General features: G+C 38.7%; 3 protein-coding genes across 10 annotated transcripts; 1 reads left to right on the forward strand and 2 right to left on the reverse strand.

The window, feature by feature from the left end:
- Positions 1–92: 92 nt before the first annotated feature.
- On the reverse strand, positions 93–7,894 carry PIH1D2 (PIH1 domain containing 2). Of its 4 annotated transcripts, XM_082476902.1 has the most exons (6): positions 7,768–7,894; positions 6,789–6,991; positions 6,047–6,170; positions 5,424–5,669; positions 4,384–4,649; positions 93–2,581 (listed from the first exon to the last, which is right to left on the reverse strand). In XM_082476902.1, exons 2-6 carry the CDS (start codon positions 6,963–6,965, stop codon positions 2,450–2,452), a joined length of 945 nt encoding a protein of 314 aa, XP_082333028.1. In that variant the 5' UTR covers positions 6,966–6,991; positions 7,768–7,894; the 3' UTR covers positions 93–2,449. The 4 variants fall into 4 exon arrangements, with proteins under 4 accessions (XP_082333028.1, XP_082333031.1, XP_082333029.1 ...); XM_082476905.1 differs by lacking the exon at positions 6,047–6,170 and having other exon boundaries at positions 5,424–5,622; XM_082476903.1 differs by lacking the exon at positions 7,768–7,894 and having other exon boundaries at positions 6,789–7,752.
- Positions 7,895–8,004: 110 nt separating this feature from the next.
- NKAPD1 (NKAP domain containing 1) lies at positions 8,005–15,410 on the forward strand. 5 transcript variants are annotated; one of them, XM_082476910.1, is made up of 7 exons: positions 8,085–8,139; positions 9,315–9,391; positions 9,920–10,006; positions 11,240–11,340; positions 12,883–13,032; positions 13,905–13,958; positions 14,677–15,410. In XM_082476910.1, the coding sequence occupies exons 3-7, from the start codon at positions 9,998–10,000 to the stop codon at positions 15,182–15,184; spliced, it is 822 nt and encodes a 273-aa protein (XP_082333036.1). In that variant the 5' UTR covers positions 8,085–8,139; positions 9,315–9,391; positions 9,920–9,997; the 3' UTR covers positions 15,185–15,410. The 5 variants fall into 5 exon arrangements, with proteins under 5 accessions (XP_082333034.1, XP_082333036.1, XP_082333033.1 ...); XM_082476911.1 differs by lacking the exon at positions 8,085–8,139 and adding an exon at positions 8,146–8,686; XM_082476908.1 differs by lacking the exon at positions 9,920–10,006 and having other exon boundaries at positions 8,005–8,139.
- Positions 15,411–17,292: 1,882 nt separating this feature from the next.
- On the reverse strand, positions 17,293–19,334 carry TIMM8B (translocase of inner mitochondrial membrane 8 homolog B). The gene is made up of 2 exons (XM_082476937.1): positions 19,186–19,334; positions 17,293–17,691 (listed from the first exon to the last, which is right to left on the reverse strand). Exons 1-2 carry the CDS (start codon positions 19,267–19,269, stop codon positions 17,524–17,526), a joined length of 252 nt encoding a protein of 83 aa, XP_082333063.1. The 5' UTR covers positions 19,270–19,334; the 3' UTR covers positions 17,293–17,523.
- Positions 19,335–19,338: the final 4 nt, after the last annotated feature.

Below are 19,338 nucleotides of genomic sequence, written 5' to 3' on the forward strand. Positions count from 1 at the left end.
TTTCTAAATGTTCATTATTTCATGGTGCACAAGTGACACTCCATATATTCCAGAAATATTTTCCTTGCTGTATTATTATGAAAACAATTCAATACATTAATCTGATTTTTCAGTAATTAGTAATTTTAGCTTGAACTGAAGATTATGCAGAAGGAACAAACTTATGACAAGGGACCATCACCAGTATGAGCCATATCTGGTTCAAATACATGAAACTTCAAAGATAACTCATTCTTTGCTAATGTTTATGGCTCTATTGTTCCCTTGAGAGAAAAATAAAAAGTTGCATTCTAATAAAAATTGTTCTTGAGTTAAAAATTAATCTGAGCTATAATCTAAATCTGGATTCAGTCTATTTTTCTTACCAGAACTGAACGAACAAAAGTTAGAAATAGTGCTTTGGTTCAAATTAGATTGTTTAAAAATGAAACTATATGTTTTCAATGTGTCTGGTCTAATATTTTTGATCTGTGGGTAATTATTTTTCACATTAGATTATTTAAGACCAGGAACAGCTGTGTACATGGTAAGCTCTTAATACAGATATATTTTGAGTTTACAGAATTGGTAAAATAAGGACTGAGTTTAGGAGCATATAATCTAATGCTTTAGGCTCAAGGAGCTCTCTTGTTGGGGGGGTGGCACATAGCAAGATGGAAGTGTGGTCTGGCTCTGTTAGGTACTTTACTCCATTCCTGAGGTTTGTGAGTGAAGTTAAAATATCCCAAGGCATGGTCTACAAGAGGAGTTGACCAGTGCGAGAGATAATAGGAATGTGCTGTAAGGAATACTCATCACCCAGTAATGCGTGAACTCTGGAATACATGGGAAAGTAATCACTGCTGATTACTGACCTCTAACGCCAAGTTTATAGAAAAATCTGGTACCTAAATCAAGGCTAATTCATGTCCATCTCAAAGTTTTCAGTTTTGAAGAAGAAAAATCTTGGTAAGATTCAAATTTAAACTACTCCACAGTTCATTATTAGTTAATGCTCTTCCTGGACAAAGTTTTGCTTTTTGTAGGGAGGGGGAGGTGGAGATGTTAGAATATAAGTGAAAGTATTTTGGAAAATAACTAGGATATAAATTTAACATTTTAACATTAAGCATGTCAGATCTTGTACTCATTTTATTAATAAGTACCCAATTACATAGCTGCTGACATAAGTAACACCTAAGTGCGAGAGTGCAAGAGTAGAGTCAGCCAGTTCTATATAGTTAGGTATGGGAGTTTATAGGAAATAAGTTTCCACAGTGATTTTGTAGAAGCAAAGATAAGGTCAAAGCATTTCAAGTTTTTTTGAGGGATAAGGAGAATATAATAGGTTTGTTAATTTTAGGACATCATATAGTTCTAGAAAACTTTCAGACAATAAGTTACCCTATTGCTAGAAAAATTCAAGTCCAGGCCAGGTTTAAGAAAATTATATTTGTTTTTAATTGTCACATTTCAATTATTTCTATTACACATACATTAGTTTCTAAAGTTAAAAAGTTTTAAAGTTAATGAGAACTTTATTTAAAGACCTTATGTTGAATTAGAAACTAATAATTACAAGGAAGTTGTTTTATATCTAGAAAAGACGAGATGTTTAAAGTTTGATGTGAATGTTCCTTACTTAGGATATAAATTGGAAAGTTGATACTTTTGTACTGAACAATGAACTGACAGAGGAATGGGAGTTTAAAAAGTACATCACTTCTGTATTTTAAAAATTATTTTCTTAGGAGAAAGGCACTGGTCCCAAAGTCAGCTCCTTTTTCTTAAATTAGAGTTGGATGTATTTTGTGTCTTATGTGTAATAACATCCAATTACTGTTACTGCATCGTTGTATCTAATCCACAGACAAGTCCGTATCTGATATTAAAAGGTAAGTAGGCTTGGGTGGCTTGGACTCCTGCCAGAGCTGTTTTATAGAAGTACAGAGGTTAATAGAAGCAAAGGTTTGCATACTATTACATTGGCCCTACATCTTTATAGCTGGAGGAAACTGTCACTGCTAAGGCACATCTTGGTAATAAAAAACTTCTTTCACAGTGTGGGATTTATTCCTGATGCAAAAATTTACTAGAGACAAAAATTGTTTTTCAACTGGTAAAGCAAGACTTCTCACGTATTACTGAATACTTGGAGACAAACAGACTTTTCCCAAATGATATTTAAGTTACTTAACACCATTACAAATATCTTTGAAATAAGTATATCATGGCAGTACTGTTTTCAGTAGTTTCTGCTTGATGCTAAGTTAACTTGAGAAGGAGAAAGAATTAAAGCAAAACAAAACAAAAGAAAACGGCTGATGAGAAAATCTCATTTCATCAAAAGGAACTCTTAGAAAATAAAACTAGTGTTTAAGATAAACCTCTTCATCCATAATGAAGGCCCTCTAATTCACATGACTTTATCACTGAAAACCAAAAACTCCAAATACACGATGCTCTTAACTTACACCAATGGCATTGTGACAATTAATGTAGCTTTCTCTTTGATAAATTTTGCTGTAGTCATTTCAGTATCCACAGATTCTGGAAGATTCAGATGTAATCTGTACTCAGAAACCTCGATCAATAAGTCATCCTAAGAATAATAAACCAAGAGACATTTTTAAAGATGAAAATAGAAAAATATTTCCTGGTTAAAATTTGTGTTGTTTATTGTTCCCAGTTATTCACTCCTTTCGCATAAGAAGAGGATCCCACTTAGAAGCAATACAGTTGCTGTTGTAAATCCCTGAGATTTTGAGGTTGTTATTGCTGCTCAGTACATCAAAAGTTAACTGATAAAGTACCAGAAGATGGGTGTTGCCATCCTAAATTATGTGGCATTGACTTTGGGGCTGACCAGCAAACAGCAAGGAAACTTAATGGTGACAAAGCCCTTTTCACAATAATTTGGAAGACATAATGTACCTGGTTAATTTGTGGCTTTAGGTACAGAAGTGGGAAAACAGAATGTTATTTGCACGCATTGGTTCTATTGGCCACATTTAACAAGGAACTACAAAAAGATGAGCTTAGAAAAGAATTTATCAGTTTGCAAGGGAAAATACAGAATTGAAAGGGAATATACAGAGCCCAGAAATTCTAAGACTTGAGGAATGAAAAATGGAACTAATTTTTATTTTCAACCAGTAAACAATAAAGTTGAGAAATTATTTCTTTATCAACAAAGGCTGATTAAAGCTGCCTAGAGGCAAATACTAAATCATAAGTCTTTATACCCTTTGCTAAAACCTCTAACTGGATTAAGATGGACCTCATTAAATCCTTACATTTGGCCCAGGTGACAGCAATTAAGTCAAAAGAGGCTATTGAAAAATGAACATGTCTAAAAAAGAATTGAGAGGTGTAGCACTGACTGGAATCAAAGAAAGAAAGTGCTACCAGTCTGGACTAAAACTAATTTAAAATAATCTTTCGACCCCAACATTCCATGGGCAGCAAACAGGCTGAGTAAGCTGCTCAGCACCTAATGACAGCATATGCTTCAATGCTCTTTTCAGATGTGGCTAAGGTAGATTATGAAAAAGGAAAAACGTCCCAAAGAATGGAGCTGAAAGTCATGGAAAACAATGGAACTAGGAGGCTAGGTAATCAAGGAACCTTGTCAAGGGACCTAAGCACGAACATCCTGTACCTCCAGGAAAGGGACCCTCGCAATATCTGCCTACCAGGATTTCAGAATTGCCGTGCATCAGCAACTACTGTGTGCCTCATATTTTTTCCAGTTTCTGAATTGAGACTGTTAATTGTGGTAATCCTCTCCCCATTCCACATTGTATGGTGCATGGGGTTACAGGAATAGATAACTTGTCTTTGCAGTTCAGGCAAACTTTGTCTAACACAGATTATGATGGCAAAATCCTGGACTTTGGAGCCTGATACTGGGATTGGATGTGTCGTTCTGGGGAAAGAAGCAAATATTTGTGACCAAGAGGGTGGACTGTGGTAGACTGTAGAATTGTTACTCTTCTTTTACAAGAGGATTATACGTCCTTGCCATGTAACTTCCAGTGACTACCTGTGAGAAGAATGTGATTCCCAGCCCTGTTGATGTAGGACTTGGCCTTGTGACTTACTCTGATCAGTACAGTGTGAGTAGAAGTAATATATTCCATATCTGAGAGGAAGTTTTAGGATCTCTTGCATGGTTTGGCCATTTCGATTTTTCCCTCTTCCATGAGAATGACTTACCTAAATTGGGAATTGTTTCTTCCCCTGTATCTTAAAATGTGCAGCACTCGTGGAGCAAAGCAGGCTGAGCTGATATGTAACCTGAGCAAATTATTGTAAGCCACTGAGATTATGGAGTTTGTTACTAAAGCATAATATAGTGAATATTGACTGATACAAATGTACAGTATTATCTATTCAACTTACCTCAGAAACACTAAGGTCACAGAGAGATACTGAATTAATACCAGGTAGTTCAACTTTTAATTCAATTTTCAGAGGTTTCTCATTCTGATCTGCCACAATTTTTAATTCATAGGCTGGTCTCTTCATCTCCACTTCAATCTCTGTACTAGAAATCTCTTCTATCAGACACCTTGTTTTACTTGAAACTTCGTCTTTTGGCAGTAAAAGTTGAGGAAACTGATCTGAATTGCTCACAGTACTGCTTCTTATCTGTTCAAGGGTTAGTTCTTTATGAAAAAAAAAAGATGAAATCACAAAATCAATGAACATCAAGTACTATCAGGCGATGAACTGTAATAGATGTAGCGTTAGCCAAGATGGCAGATAAAGCTGCAGCTAAATCGGTTTGGGAAATCTTAAAAGACTCTTAAACCAAAGAATCTGGTTTAAAAGTTTGCAGGATTTATACATCTTTAAGGACATGCTAATTTTTAAAAAAATTTTTATTGAAGTATAGTTGATTTACAATGTCGTGTTTAATTTCTGCTGTACAGCAGTGACTCAGTTATACATATATATAATTTTTCATATTCTGTTCCATTATGGTTTATCACAGGATATTGAATATAGTTCACTGTGCCATACAGTAGGACCTTGTTGTTTATCCATCCTATATATAATAGTTTGCATCTGCTAATCCCAAACTCCCAATCCATCTCTCCCTGTCCCCCCTCCCCCTTGGCAACCGCAAGTCTGTTCTTTATATCTATGAGTCTGTTTTTGTTTCGTAGATATGTTCATTTGTGTTATATTTTAGATTACACATATAAGTGATATCATATGGTATTTGTCTTTCTCCTTCTGACTTACTTCGCCTTGTATGATAATCTCTAGGTCCATCCATGTTAGGACATGTCAATATTTCTAATATCTAACATTTATTTTTTTCTATCTTAAATTTCTCATCTTTTGCAATTGAGACTTCTAATCTGCAAAATGTACACCAGAGGCAAAAAAACATTTTAAATCAGTTTAATTTTCCATTACATTCATTAACTTACTCTTTCTCATTTTCTCTCTTAAATCTGTGGGATCAGTTTGGTTTCCCATCAGATTTTGTTTCATTCTGTGAACACTTCCTTTTATTCTAAATTTGGTAACATGGTAAGAGTTTGAGAGAGTGAATTGGAGTTTTTCCTCAATGCATTTCATGGCCATCCGTATTAGTTGATCTTTTTTCACTTGGTCTTTTTCTGCTGCCTGGAGAACATCAGGATGGTAGGCAACATCAATGACTGTGTAAACATCTGTGTGTGTAATTCAGAGGGTGTGAAATGAAAATGATTTGTTTCACTAATGATATCATCAGGTAATATATTAAGCCATATCCTGATAAAGCTGGAAAAGTATAAATTCTATTCCTATATTTTCAGAGACAATCACAATGGTGCTATATACACAAAATTCCAATTAGAGCATTTCTTGACATTTTATATGGGTTAAAAATAGCTCATATTATTAGAAAAGTAAACAGTATTCAATTTTCATAAAGGTATACTTATCAGTCATTAAGTATATTATGACCAAATAAAATATGTAATGCCTTTTACCAAGGAAAATCTGGTTCTTGCTTATTTCCCCCAAAATTTTTAAAATGTGCTTTCTCTCCCATCATTCTATGTACCTGATGTCTCAGACATATCTTCTGGTCTGCCAACACTTAGAGGTACTGGATGAGTGGCTGACTGGGGAGCTGGGATCCTTTTCCACTGACATAGGTTGATAAAAAGTATTTTTTCTTTTGGTTTCTAGAAAGCAAATAATTTTGCATATCTCAAAACCTAGTTTTTTAATTTTTAAATAATATCCTAAAGGTAACTCATCACAGAATTTGAAGAGTGAGAACTTTAGGCTCCAAATAAGTCATTCCAGGGATTTAAACTGCGTTTGAAAAACTGTAAGAAATTACTGTTACCTGATTTCCCTAAAGCTGCTGGCTTTTCATTAAGCATCCAGTTGCTGCTCCCACAGGAAGTGGGAGGAGGGTGGGGGAATTGATCTAAGCTATTCCAGGTGAATTTTACCCTATTTCACCACTTCCTTACCTCCCCAATCAAATAAGTTTTCTTTATTTGGAAAATCTCCAACTCTATTATTCTCCTTTAAATAATTACGTTACTTTTAATTTTCATCCTCGCAGAAAAATGGCTCATTTTGAGATCTCCAAAATGTATCAGATACGAAATTCCCATTCTTACTCCTTCAACACAATCTTCCACACTACGTTTAATTTTCCATTCAGAGTGGCAGTTTCCCTCAAGTGTTCTTGTGTTAAAGTAGTAATAGCTAAGGGTAAGCCATTCTCTGGTTATTCCAGGACCATTTCATTCAGGACTTCCCTTTCCCTGGGCACCAACTCTACATACCAGGATCCTGGTTTGTAGACGGAGCTGTGGTTCTGGGGCAGCACAGAGCTGTTTCCCCTCTTTCAGCTGCTGTTGAATGAACTTCTCATAGCTCTCAGGGTTACTTTCAGCCAGATCATCTAGGAGGTTCCAGAATTGAGTAACTTGGGTGAGCAGACCCTTCGAGGATGACTCCATGATCGAGATGAATAGGCCTCTTAAGTCTGTGGAAAGACATGACTTAAAGAAGGAAAAAAGTCTATTGATTCACTTCTTCTTTTGGGGGAGGAGGAACAGTTCAGGAACTGTTTTGTTGAAGTTAGCAGCTATCCTTAACCCCTGTGTGTAAAAGATTGTGGATCAGCACCACTTTATCTTTTCCTTATTCTCTAATTATCTAATACCTTTTCCTACATTCTCAAGATGTTCTCTCAGATAATAAGGCCTTACCTCTGCCTAGATCCTCACAAGCCCTGAGAGGACAGAACAGTCATTTAAAGTCTGTATTTCCTGGGATTTTCTTGTTCCAACACCCGGGTATTGGCTGACTGGGGCCTATCCAGTTCCTGATTTTGTGTGGGTCGAGGGCCACATGAGACTTCCTCAATCCTCAGCATAGTTTAGGAGTTAAAAGCACGGACTCTGCAGCCAGAATGCCTAGATTCCAGTCTTAGCTCTATCACTTACTAGATGTGTGATCTTGAGAAATTAATTTACATATGTGCCTCAGTTTATTCTCCTCGAAATGAAGACGATAATACCTATCTCATAGGGTTATCGTGAGGATTAAGTAAGGTAATAGAGAGAGGCTGGAACACTTGGTAAGCATTCTATGAGAATAATAATATTCTACCACTTGAATAACCGCCTTCCCTCAATGAAGAAGTGTCCCACAGCATCCACAGACTGAGGAAAAGAGAAGGTTTGGGTTCTCCAAATACTACATTAGGGTTGGCCAAATGAGAAATTTAATCATCTTTCCAGAGGTCGGCGAACCCACCTCTTCTCTCGGTTTCTTGACAAACCGCGACGCCTGTTACCAGGGTAACCAGACTGGTACAACATCTAATTGAGTCCGGAAAGCTCCAGGAAGAAAGGTCTTTTTACATCCAGTTCCGGAATCTTCTTCTGGTGCTGGGCTTGCTTTTCGGCTGAGCCCGACCCACTTCTTTTCCAGGAAGGCGCCCGCCTCCCTTTCTACACCTGTCGACTTCTAGAGTGTCCTGGAAACCCTCTTGTGGGAGTCTCTGGGACTCCTGTTGGTGGGAAGAATTTCTCAAGAGCACGACTTCCGGCCTGGAAGGGAAGTCGGCACCCTCTTCCCTCAGACCGCTTCCTCCCCCACCCCCGCCACGCGAGGCTGCGGCGCACGGTATGGGTGTGTTTGTGTGTGTTTGTGTGGGGAGGGCGTTTGGAGGGAAGGTTACCGGGAGCTCCGTGGCCGTTGGGGGGCAGGGGTCCCGGTGACGAAGATGGGGGTATTTTTTCTGTCTTCCACTTGGAAGCCTCAACCCCCCCTTCAGCCACTCTAGATACATCTTGGGGCCCAGTCGAGGGTCGTACCCGTCCAAAGTGTCCCCATCCTTTTTGGGGAGCGAAACCCAACCCCCCGGTCCATCCCCGAGGAGCGTGAGCGGGGAATGCCCCAGCCAACCAGGCCGTCCGGATTCCGCGCCGGAGCAGCCTCCGGCCTGAGTCCGGAGAGGTATTTGCCTGTCGGCCTGGGCTGGGGGAAAGGCGTCCGTGGCCTGGGCCACGGGTGAGGGCGGAATAACCGGTGGGAAGGCTGCGTTTTCACGAAGGACTCGGGTGAAGCTGCAGAGCTGCCTTTGCTTGGCTTCTGGGTCGGAGGAGATCTTGTAATGGAGTGGTTCTTCGTCTCACACTAACAAGATGCCTGATTTCCTCAGGATCGAGGGGTGAGTGAGCGTTGGGGTGGTGCACAAAGCCCCTGCTGGCTACACACGTGAATATCCCTGTCATCTATTTTTTTGGAGCCTTCTGTACAAAATAGAACATAAAATTCTCTTGAATGAAGAAATTTAGGGCACCTCTGCATTTAATGTTTTTAGGCGTCAGTTTTTGTTACTGTTGACATCTGTGGTCCTGACACTCTCAAATCTAGGTGTTTAATTGCAAACTAATTTTGGGATTCGGGAGTTGATTTCTAGTCTGAACCTTGTTTGCGTTGGACTATGTGGCCTGGGGCAAGTTATGGCTTTAATGGAATTTCATCTACAAAATAGGAATGAAGATACTTGCCTCATAAAAAATAGTTATTTTGAGGATTAAATAAAATGGGTCTCTTGAAAGCACTTAATTTGGTGCAGTTTCAAAGAACTCTAATGAACATTATCTCCTTTCATCCTCACAGTAGTGTGGTCAGGTGTTTTCCCCTTTTAATGGTGAAGGAAAAACTAATCCTCAGGACCTCTGACTTCTGGTTCAGTGATCTTTCCTTTATCTCATGCTTCATTATAACATAGTAATAAAAGATAAGGTAATAAAATAAATTATTATTAAATGTTACTTATTGATTCATTTCAGATTGAAGAATGTCCCGAGTTCCCTTGGGGAAAGTCCTCCTGAGGAACGTCATCCGGCACACAGATGCTCACAATAAGGTGAGAGGTACAGCTTAGTTATTCCACATGCTAAATGAGGGCATACAGTGTGCTAGGAATTATTTTGATACAGTTAGGAGAGACAGAGATAAATAAAATAATTAGAATATAGTTTGATAAGTATTATAATGGAGACATACACAAAGTCCTTTTATGCACTGAGGAAGGAATAATGAAATCTGCCTTGGGGAATTAGGAAAGGCTTCACATAATGGGTATTATTTGAACTACTGATATTTGAACTAGTTCTTGATGAACAGGATCAAGTTTACCAGGTGTAAAAGATCATTCAGGACAGAGGGAACTTCATGTACTAGTGTATGGCAAGAAACATGAAGCATTTGGGGCAAGAAATTGTGTGCATCCAGAAAGTAGAGAATGTGGGAGGTAGTGGCAGAGGACGAGGCCCAAGTGGTAAATTGAGTTGGATTGTGATGCTTGGAGATTATTAGACTTTTTCCTGTAGGCAGTAAAGAAACCATCAAATATTTTTAAGCAGGGTTTGACATGATTGTATTTGTATTTTAGAAAGATGACTTGTTAGCTGGGTAGGGGATAGATCAGATGGATTGAAACAGCAGAGGGACCAGTTCGGAGGCATTTGCAATGTTCCAGGTGAGAGATGATGAGTGGTTCGCGTGAAAACTGACAGTAGGGATAGAGATGAGGAATTTAGGCAATAGAGTTCAAAGAACTTGATGATTGATTGGATAATAGTGATAATTATGGAATCAAATATAACCATCTTGTGTGACTGGGTGAATGATGATGATGCCATTAATTGAGTTAGGGAACTAAAGAAAAGAGACAAGTGTGATGGGAAAGGTAATTAGTTTGGTTTTGAACATCTTGATGGTGAAATGCTTATAGGATGTCTAAATAGTTCGCAATTCAGACTTGGAGAAAAGTTGAGGCTGGATATAAAAATTTGGGGATTACTGATACAGGAAATGATAGAGGTCACGAGAGTAGATGAGGTCACCTATGAGAGCACATATAATGAAACAAGGGTCAAGCACCCTTGTTTGGTTTTCTTTGGTGAACTGTACAACTAGTTTGATCACTAATGTTATTACTGTCATATCACCTGATATTCTCATTGTGAATGAGGGTATAAGTGTTACCTAAGCAGCCTCTGCAATTGCGTTAAACCACCCCAGTTGGATGGTGAGCTTAGATTTGAAAGCAGTGGCTAAAAAAGATAAATCTAGGACAACTTTAACAAAATATTACAGGAGGACTTAGAAATAAAATTTATTATTGTTCTTTGTGCAGCTATACTCTGCCTTTCAGGAAATTCTCTAACAGTTCCCATGCTGTTTGTTTTGTTTTGCTTTGTTTTTAACAAAAATTATTATGTTGTGAAAAGAGACTTAGCCTAGAAAGTTTCAAGACCTGTCCTTACTAGCTTTTTGACTTTGGTAAAAATCTCTGAGCTTTTGTTTCTTCTCAGTAAAATATAATAATGGTACCTGCTTTGCTTTCCTCATAAGATTGCTTAAAGTTCAATAGAGAGATGATATAGTTAAAATCATAAAGCATTTTAGAAACATAAGGGATTATCATTTGCTAATTGCAGCATAATTGCTTAGTTAATAAGGTGATAAGTGTGTCTGTGCAGGGGTTAAAAAGCTCTTTTGTTGCTGCAGAATTCTACATATTTGAGATTTACTAGGTTGGATTGTTTAATCACTCTAGAGAAACCAGAATTTGTTTCCTAGGTTCCTGATCAAAACTCAGTTTGTAATCCAATAATTAGTGCAGACCGTATTTTCAGTTACTTTTTGGTGATGTAATGTGTTATTTTTAGTAACATTTTTATTTCTTTCCTTTTAAAAAAAAATCCAGATTCAGGAGGAATCAGATATGTGGAAAATAAGAGAGCTGGAGAAACAGATGGAAGATGCGTACCGGGGGACGAAAAGGAAAATGTTACCCAGCAGTTCAAGGTGAAGTTGCAACTCTGAGAACCAAAATAATTCTCATCTTATTCAGTCAGAATCATCAACTTTTGTTTAAAAACATTATGGTATGCTAAAGATAGATGAATTCAGTTCTGTGAGTCCTTAAGCCTTTCCTCTTCAATAAATCTAGACCCAATCATAAAGGTAATGGCTATGATGCATATGGCCCCACTCTTTGCACTTATTTGCAATGGAGAACTTAAAAATTCTGCCTTGAACAATTGTAAACATTAAGGATTCTGTGGATTCTGACCTTACCTGATGGCTTTTAACTTAAGATTTTCTATAGGTATCTTATGGTCACTTAGCTGATCATTCACACCTTTCCCCTATTAGTCTTTCATTCTCTCTCAGCCTTTTCTTTGCCCCATCTACTCACTATCTTAGTCACACAACCTTTCACATTACCTTCTTAATAATTTGAGTGTGGATATGAAGGATTATGCAGGCTTAGTTGTCTTACCTATGGAGGTATAGGAATGTCTGAGTATTGGGAACATCTCCTGGGTCTCATATGCCTGTTAGTATAGATCTGTGTGTATGAAAAATGATTATAAAGTAATAATGCTGATTTCTAAAGCCACACAGGGAAATAGTTAATAGTGAGATATTTAAGGAGAGTGTGCCTGCACAGTGTGTGGACTTTGGAGTGTGATTGGCTGTGTGTAATGGCTTTTGACAAGAAAGTATTCAGGGTATCCATGGTAAAGAAGGCAGAGTCTCAACATAAAAATAAATACCTTGTCAGTCTGTTTTCTCTCTGAAGATGATTCTTTGAGAATTTGGAAGTACTTAGTGCAGATGATGATTTTTGTATTGGTTATTCAGTTACAAGCAGCATTTCCAGGAACAAAATATTGTTCTTTTGGAGTGGACTATTAATGCCTGTCATAATGAATAAGTCTTTAAAACATAATCTCTTGAGGGGCAGGTTTCTGATTGTCTCAATTGCCATTATAGTCCCAGCAGCTAGAACAGTGCCTGGCAGGCACATAGGAGGTCCTCAAATGTTTTTGATAACCAATTAACTGGCTTAGTGACTGGTTAGTGGATATTGTAAGTACAGGCTAGGTCGGTGGTTCTCAACTGTTTATCCACCCCAATTTACTCATGGGTTACACCTTGCTCCCACTGTTACTCTGACTTAACTACAGCAGGTTGCTGGTGTTCAGGGAAGGGAGTGTATTTCAGAATCTCTAGGGCAGTTTGAAATGTCCCCAGCTGTGATTATGCTCTGCTTCTTTCTTTGAGGATCAGTGAGTGAGGTACAGCATGCCACAGTCGAAAAGTCATTTCGTCTATACTCTGCAATAGGACGGGTAGTGATGATCATATTTTCATTGAACACCTAACTGTACAAATTAATAGAGAGGAACAGAGCATGTTAACAAAAATTTTTTTTAACATTAAGTATCAGGTTGTTTTGGTCTCCCCTTAGCTTGTTCAGTGAGTTTTGTGCATAATATTCCATAAAGTAACCTCACAGATTGCTTCTCTATCTAAAAGTTCTTCTGTTTTCTCTTATAGCCGGATGCGTAGTGATGGTTTTGATGAAGAAAGTCAAAGAGACTATTGGAGGCCAAAGAATGAAATTTCTGGGGCACTGGATGATGATTTTCTTAAGGCTAAATCCTGGAACAAGAAGTTACATGATTATGAAGCTAACATGCCAGACAGGTTTGTGACTAAATTCCTGTGACTATTAATGGTATTTGGCCTGAGAATGTGTACTTTTAAAAATTAATTATCTCTGCAAAAGCTTATACAGAAATGTTCACAGCATATTTATTCATAATGGCCAAAAAAGTGGAAACCTAAATGTCTATCGACTAATGAATGGATAAAAAAAAATGTGGTATATGGGATGGTAATGGAATGTTATTTGGCAGTAAAAATAAAGTACTGATACATGCTACAACATGTATGAACCTTGAAAACATTATGCTAGGTGAGAAAAGCAGACACAAAAGGCCACTCATGATATGATTCTATAGAGATAGAAAGTAGATTAGTGGTTGCCATGGGCTACGGGAGATGGAGGAATGGAGCGACTGCTAATGGATTCTTTTGGGGGTGATGAAAATGTTCTGAAATTAGTGGTGATGGTTGCACAACTCTGAAAATACTAAAAGCCACTGAACTGTACACTTTAAAAGGGTGAATTTTATGGTATATGAATTATATCTCAATAAAGTTGTTACTTAAAAAAAGTTGTCCCAAGGTAGACAGCATTGTTATGAAGTGTTTTTGGAGAAGTACTTCACAGCTGAAGAGCAGAATATAAAAGTTCGTTAGTGTTTCTGAAGGAAGAAAATGGCAAGTTTTCTTACAAATGGACAAAGGAATCCTTTGTGTCTGAAATGAGTGTTCAGTACAGAAAATGTAACCAAGTTACCGAGCTGTAAATGTGGTGTTGGCTCTACCATATCTCTTTTTTCTTTGTTCTGTGTGTCTGTGTATGTGTACACTCCTAAGTCTAATTTGTCTTTAATTTTTAAGAAATGTATGCATTGCTTTAACAATACATGTAATAAAATGTTATTTTACAGATGGGGTCACAGTGGATATAAAGAGTTATACCCTGAAGAATTTGAAACAGACAGGTAAGGCAAGTACGCTTACTGAAAAAAAGTTAGAAAGTAAGATTAGTACACAGTCTGAATTATAAATTGAGTTCTTAATTTTTTTTTTTAAAGAGTGGATATATGTATATGTATAAATGATTTACAAACTCACTTTAGTATTTATTTATTTATTTTGGCTGCACTGGGTCTTAGTTGAGGCAGGTGGGATCTTCATTGCGGCATGTTTAGTTGCAGCAAGCAGACTCTTAGTTGCAGCTTGTGGACTTCTTAGTTGCAGCATGCATGTGGGATCCAGTTCCCTGACCAGGGATTGAACCTGGGCCCTCTGCATTGGGAGCTTGGAGTCTTACCCACTGGACCACCAGGGAAGTCCCGAGTTAGTAATTTTTATAAAGTATACAACATTTGCCATTAAAAATGTAACCAGAGAAATAATAGGAGATTTAGTTGGGAGATGATTGGTATTTTGCCTTTCCCTGATATTTGGCATATCTATAGCATGTAGGTTTTTATATATAGTGTTCCATACAGTAACTCAGTATGGCAGATTAGAATTTTTATCTTCATTTTAAAGATGAGGAAACAAAAACTCAGTGATAATGTCTCATAGTAACATTATATCAGTTTTGATTTAAAATTCAGATGTTAACCCCAACTTCCCATCTAGAAAGCAGAATATAAAAATTATATAAATACACTTATTTTCTATAGTAAAGCAGTTTTTCTTTTTTATTAGTAGTGATCAGCAAGATATTACCAATGGGAAGAAAACATCTCTCCAGGTAAAATCATCTACCCATGAATCTCACAAACACAAGAAGTCAAAGAAATCCCACAAAAAAAAGCAGAAAAAAAAGTCACACAAAAAACAGAAGAAAAGCAAAAAGGAAGCCACAGATATAACAGCAGATTCCTCAAGTGAGTTCTCAGAAGAAACTGGGGCTTCTAGTACCAGGAAAAGGAAACAACCACATAAGCGCAAGAAGAAATCCAGGAAAAAATCTCTCAAGAAATCTGCTTTATTCTTAGAGGCAGAGTGTGACACTTCCCAGTCAGATGATTCTGCATCCAGCAGTTCTGAGGAAAGTGAGGAAAGAGACACTAAGAAAACCAAAAGGAAAAAGAGAGAGAAAAAAGCCCACATCCCTGTAGTTAACAATGAAATACAGGAGAGGACAAACAAACGCACAAATTGGAAAGTGGCCACAGATGAAAGGTCTGCCGAGAGTTCAGAGGATGACTAAATGAGAAAGAAACATGTTTCCTTCATGACTCTGGATATTTACAGCTCTTACACCTTGGGGATTTGCCAGTGACTCTGTTGCTTAGCACAGGGGGCCTGAGGTCAGAGCTGTCCTGTGCCATCTATATACATTCTGACAGACTTCTTGTCTTCTATTTTGGCCTGTTAAACTTGATCCTCTTATTGTTAATAGGGAATCGGTTATTTTGTTATGAAGGTTTCTTGAAGAGATTATTTTTTGTGATTAATCACATTTAGCGTAGAGTGCATATGCAGCAAATTAAAGGACCCAGAAAGCTGAATCCAGTAATGACCTGGGTATACCAATTGGAATGTTGAATTTGGGGAAAGCAAGGGCTGGGGTCAAGAGATGGATTGGAAATAGTGCTGTATACAATGGTATGATAAGGGAACATCGTGTTGCTCTTGTCTGTTTACATAGTAGGTGCCACAACTTGACTTTTTTTGTCTTTAGCCTTGGTGCTTTCATCTTTCTGTATTTTGACCCCACAGGTGTGGTCCAGTTTACTTGATGAGGAAAGGAGCATAAGAACAAACATTTTCCATTCATGGTAACATCCATAGACAGCTGTTATTGAAAAAGACTAGGAGTTTTTGACAAATTTCCCTGTTGGGCAGGGTCTGTGGCTACCCTCAGTATACCCCTAAACATGGTAATTGGATAGTAAAAGGTTTTCTAGTTCCATTGTTTATTGCCTAAATGCACTTGTGTTCAGAATTATTTCTTCACTTCTCTTGGGTAAGTCCTCAACCAAATGAGGAAGAATCAGGCATTAGTTGTGCTAATGGTGCTCTGAACAGGATTCAGGGCAGCAACAGCTATTTAAGTGTTGTCTTCCTTGTTCATTTCTTAATCTGTTAATGAACTTTAGATTTTTCCTGAAACTAGGTTGAATCAGTTCCAAAATGAAATAGGCTTCTCAGGGACATATCCATTTCTTCCTAGTCTGCCTTTGGATTAAAGCACTAAGCAGAGACCTTGTTATTTCCCTTTGCTATATACTGTGATCCCTACTATGTTAATTCTTAAGAAACCAAAATATCACTGGAAGAAGGCTGGCAGAACATGTGAATTTTTTTCATTAAGGCAGATCAAGTGACATTGTTTTTTCTTGGTCGTCACTTCATGGGTGAAGTAAAGCTTGAAGGCGCAGACTTTTGGTCTTGGTCTGCCATTCATTGGTTATGAGGTCCCGAGCAGGTAAGTCAACCTCCCTGGCCTTACTTTCCCTATGTGTAATACAGAAATACTTCATGGTAGCATGACTGTACGACACCAGCAATAGACTATGACAACATTCCATGAGGTGGTAATATTTTGTAGTTCTTAACTATTAAATTTGTTCTCTTTACAGAACAGATTTCTAATAAAATGCTTAGTCATAAAATACATGGTTGGCCAGAGGTTCCCTATCCCTTGATTATAAGCAGGTGCTACTTTTTGGGATATTTATTTGAAATATTAATGCTTTGGTACTCAATTGTTGATGTCCCATGGTGTATATTTTTACCTTTGGGATTATTAGGGGCCCAAGCAGGGAGGAATAGTCTATATAATTACTACCTCTTAACCTAAAGCAATTGTTTTGTTCTTGGAGCAAGTGAAATCTTCGTGGGAAGGAGTTTTCTACATGGATTTTTTTTTTTTTTAGCATTGTTTCTGTGCTATAAAAGTACTGATTCTAAGCACAGACTCAGGAAATGGGCCATTGGAACAAGGCTTCTCCAGGAAGTTGGTTCTGTTTGGGTCTTGACGTTCCCTTCTTCTCATACTAGCAGGCCTCTTCCCAATGAATACACATTTTGCCTGTTCTGTTTTTTTGCCATGTTTACCTTTTCTTGGTCCTATATAAGCAATAAAGCTGTTTTCTGTTCTTCACCTTTCTCAACCCCAAATTCTCTTCTATGCCTTAGGGTAAGGCTTTGATGGTTCTTCCAGCCCCCTTAAATATGGCTTAGGGTGGCTCTTCAAAACCTAAGATCTCTCATTTGCACTATTGGCCTTGGAACATATTTGTTTCTAATGTTCCTGCCAATCAGAGATCTATATATTAAACCCTAAAATGGGATTTAAAAAAAAAAGAAGAGTTGGAGAATTCACATTTATTGAATAATTATTGTGATACAAGATGGAATTTCTGAATTCCCAATAAATAAATTTCACTTTTTGAACATTGGATCTCTTACTTTTTAGCACCAACAGGCTTGGTAATAGCCTGAAGTTAACCTGACAATGGGTTGACAACCTTCCCCTGCTGGCCCTTCAACCTGCTTAATAATAAGTCCTTTGCTTCTTCAGTCATTCTCCCATGGGATGGCCTACTGCCCTCCTTTCTGTACAATCTGGGCAAACCGACTGGTGATAGCAAGAGTAGTGTCAATGAAGCGGTCCACACAGCTAGAGAGACAGTTTTCAGTGCGAGAGTCTAGGCGATTCCCTGGCTTCTCCACACATTTATCCCAACATAACTCCATGAAGTGATGCACCTAAGAAGAAAGAAAAATAGTAACCACTTGGGGTCTGCAGACAGGCCTAACTCTATGAATTTTCTTATTTCCTTCCCATTTTTCTCATTTTCTGTCACCTGACTAAACTATTCTTTGACTCTCTTTTCTCACTTCTAATTTGTCACCAATATGGCCCAACTCCTCATCCCTACGTTGAAACAATCCTTTTATTCTCTCCTTTTCTATTTTTCTTAGTAATTAAAAAATATGTACTTTCCATCAAGTCACCCTAATGCATCAGTTTCTCTGTTAGCCACTGAAGGCACTCCGTTATTTAACACCCAACCCATCTGTTTCAATGAGGTCCACACACAGCATACTCAACTTGACTCTCAATACTCCTCCCTAAAGATTTTTCCACAGTTTAAACTATTACCTCCTTGAGAGCACTGCCTATTGTTTTCTAATTGTGTCACTTCCTTAATCAGAAAATCTCAGGCAGGATTAATACCTTCTTTTATATTTCCAAACTAGCACCAATGTAAGCTGGGAGGCTATGGTACCAATTAATTCCCCCAAACCACTGCACTCATCTCATTCTAAACCTATTCTTAAGTAGTTCTTAACCTTTCTGGGGTCATGGACATATCTGAGAATCCAATGAAGGTTACGGGCCCAATCTACAGAAAAATGAACACACAAGCACAGAAAATGTGTGCACTTTCATAATGTTCAGGTTTGGGTTAGAAACCCAATGATTTCTAACCAGGGTTCTTGCTACTTATATTCAGCGAACTCTCCCCTTCCCACCACCGCCCCTCCTCCCAACACGGGGGAATAACCATTTACCAAGGGCTTAACTATTTTGGGAGGCTGGGTACTAAGCAGTCAATCCTTTCTGCGGTCCTAAAAGATGACTGTCACCTCCGTTTAAGAGGCACGGTTAAGTAAGTAGGTTTAGGATTAGTCATGCAGCTAGTAAGGGGCAACGCCGCGGTTGGAACCATGCTCCAAAACTCTTGTTCTAAACTAACAGTCTAGACCGACGACTTCAGGGCCCACCTTGATCCAATAATGCTCTACTGCTCTATCGTTTTCCAATACATTATTGCATATGATCCTCGATATCCAGTGAGGCAGCGGGCGACTGCGAAACCAAGACTTACAGTGGACGGGCGTTTTGTCTAGGGGCACGTGACCTGTAAGGGGCAGAGGCAAGCTTAGAACAGGGATCTTCCGAATGCCAGCCCAGAGAGCTCACCGCCAAGCTAGGCTCCCGTGCCTTTGTGTCGCCCGAGCCTTTCTTCGCTTTACACCTTCTCTTTCCCCCCACTATAGGCTTGCTTAGAGGGTACCTGAGCACTACAGGTCACCAGCGGCAGGATTGACTCGTTTCTTTTGCGAGCAGAACCGGGCGCAGCAGGCACGGAGCATAGGGCGGCCGCGCCGCGCCGCCACCATTCAGAGCTCCGCGGGTGCCCGGCACCTGTACTTCACCCTCTTTTCTCTTCACACTGGTCCCTGTCCCCGCACCTGTGCAGTGAACTGCGCCTTCTGCTGTTCGGCCGCCACCAGGCGCTGCAACTCCGCTTCATCCGCCTCACCAAGCTCCGCCATTGCCTGCGTCGAGCTCGGGACCTTCCGACGAGCTGTGTGCGCATGTGCGGCGGGGCCGAGCCAAGCCCG

This window comes from Balaenoptera physalus (assembly GCF_965194825.1).
Source record: "Balaenoptera physalus genome assembly, chromosome: 10".
NCBI lineage: Eukaryota > Metazoa > Chordata > Mammalia > Artiodactyla > Balaenopteridae > Balaenoptera > Balaenoptera physalus.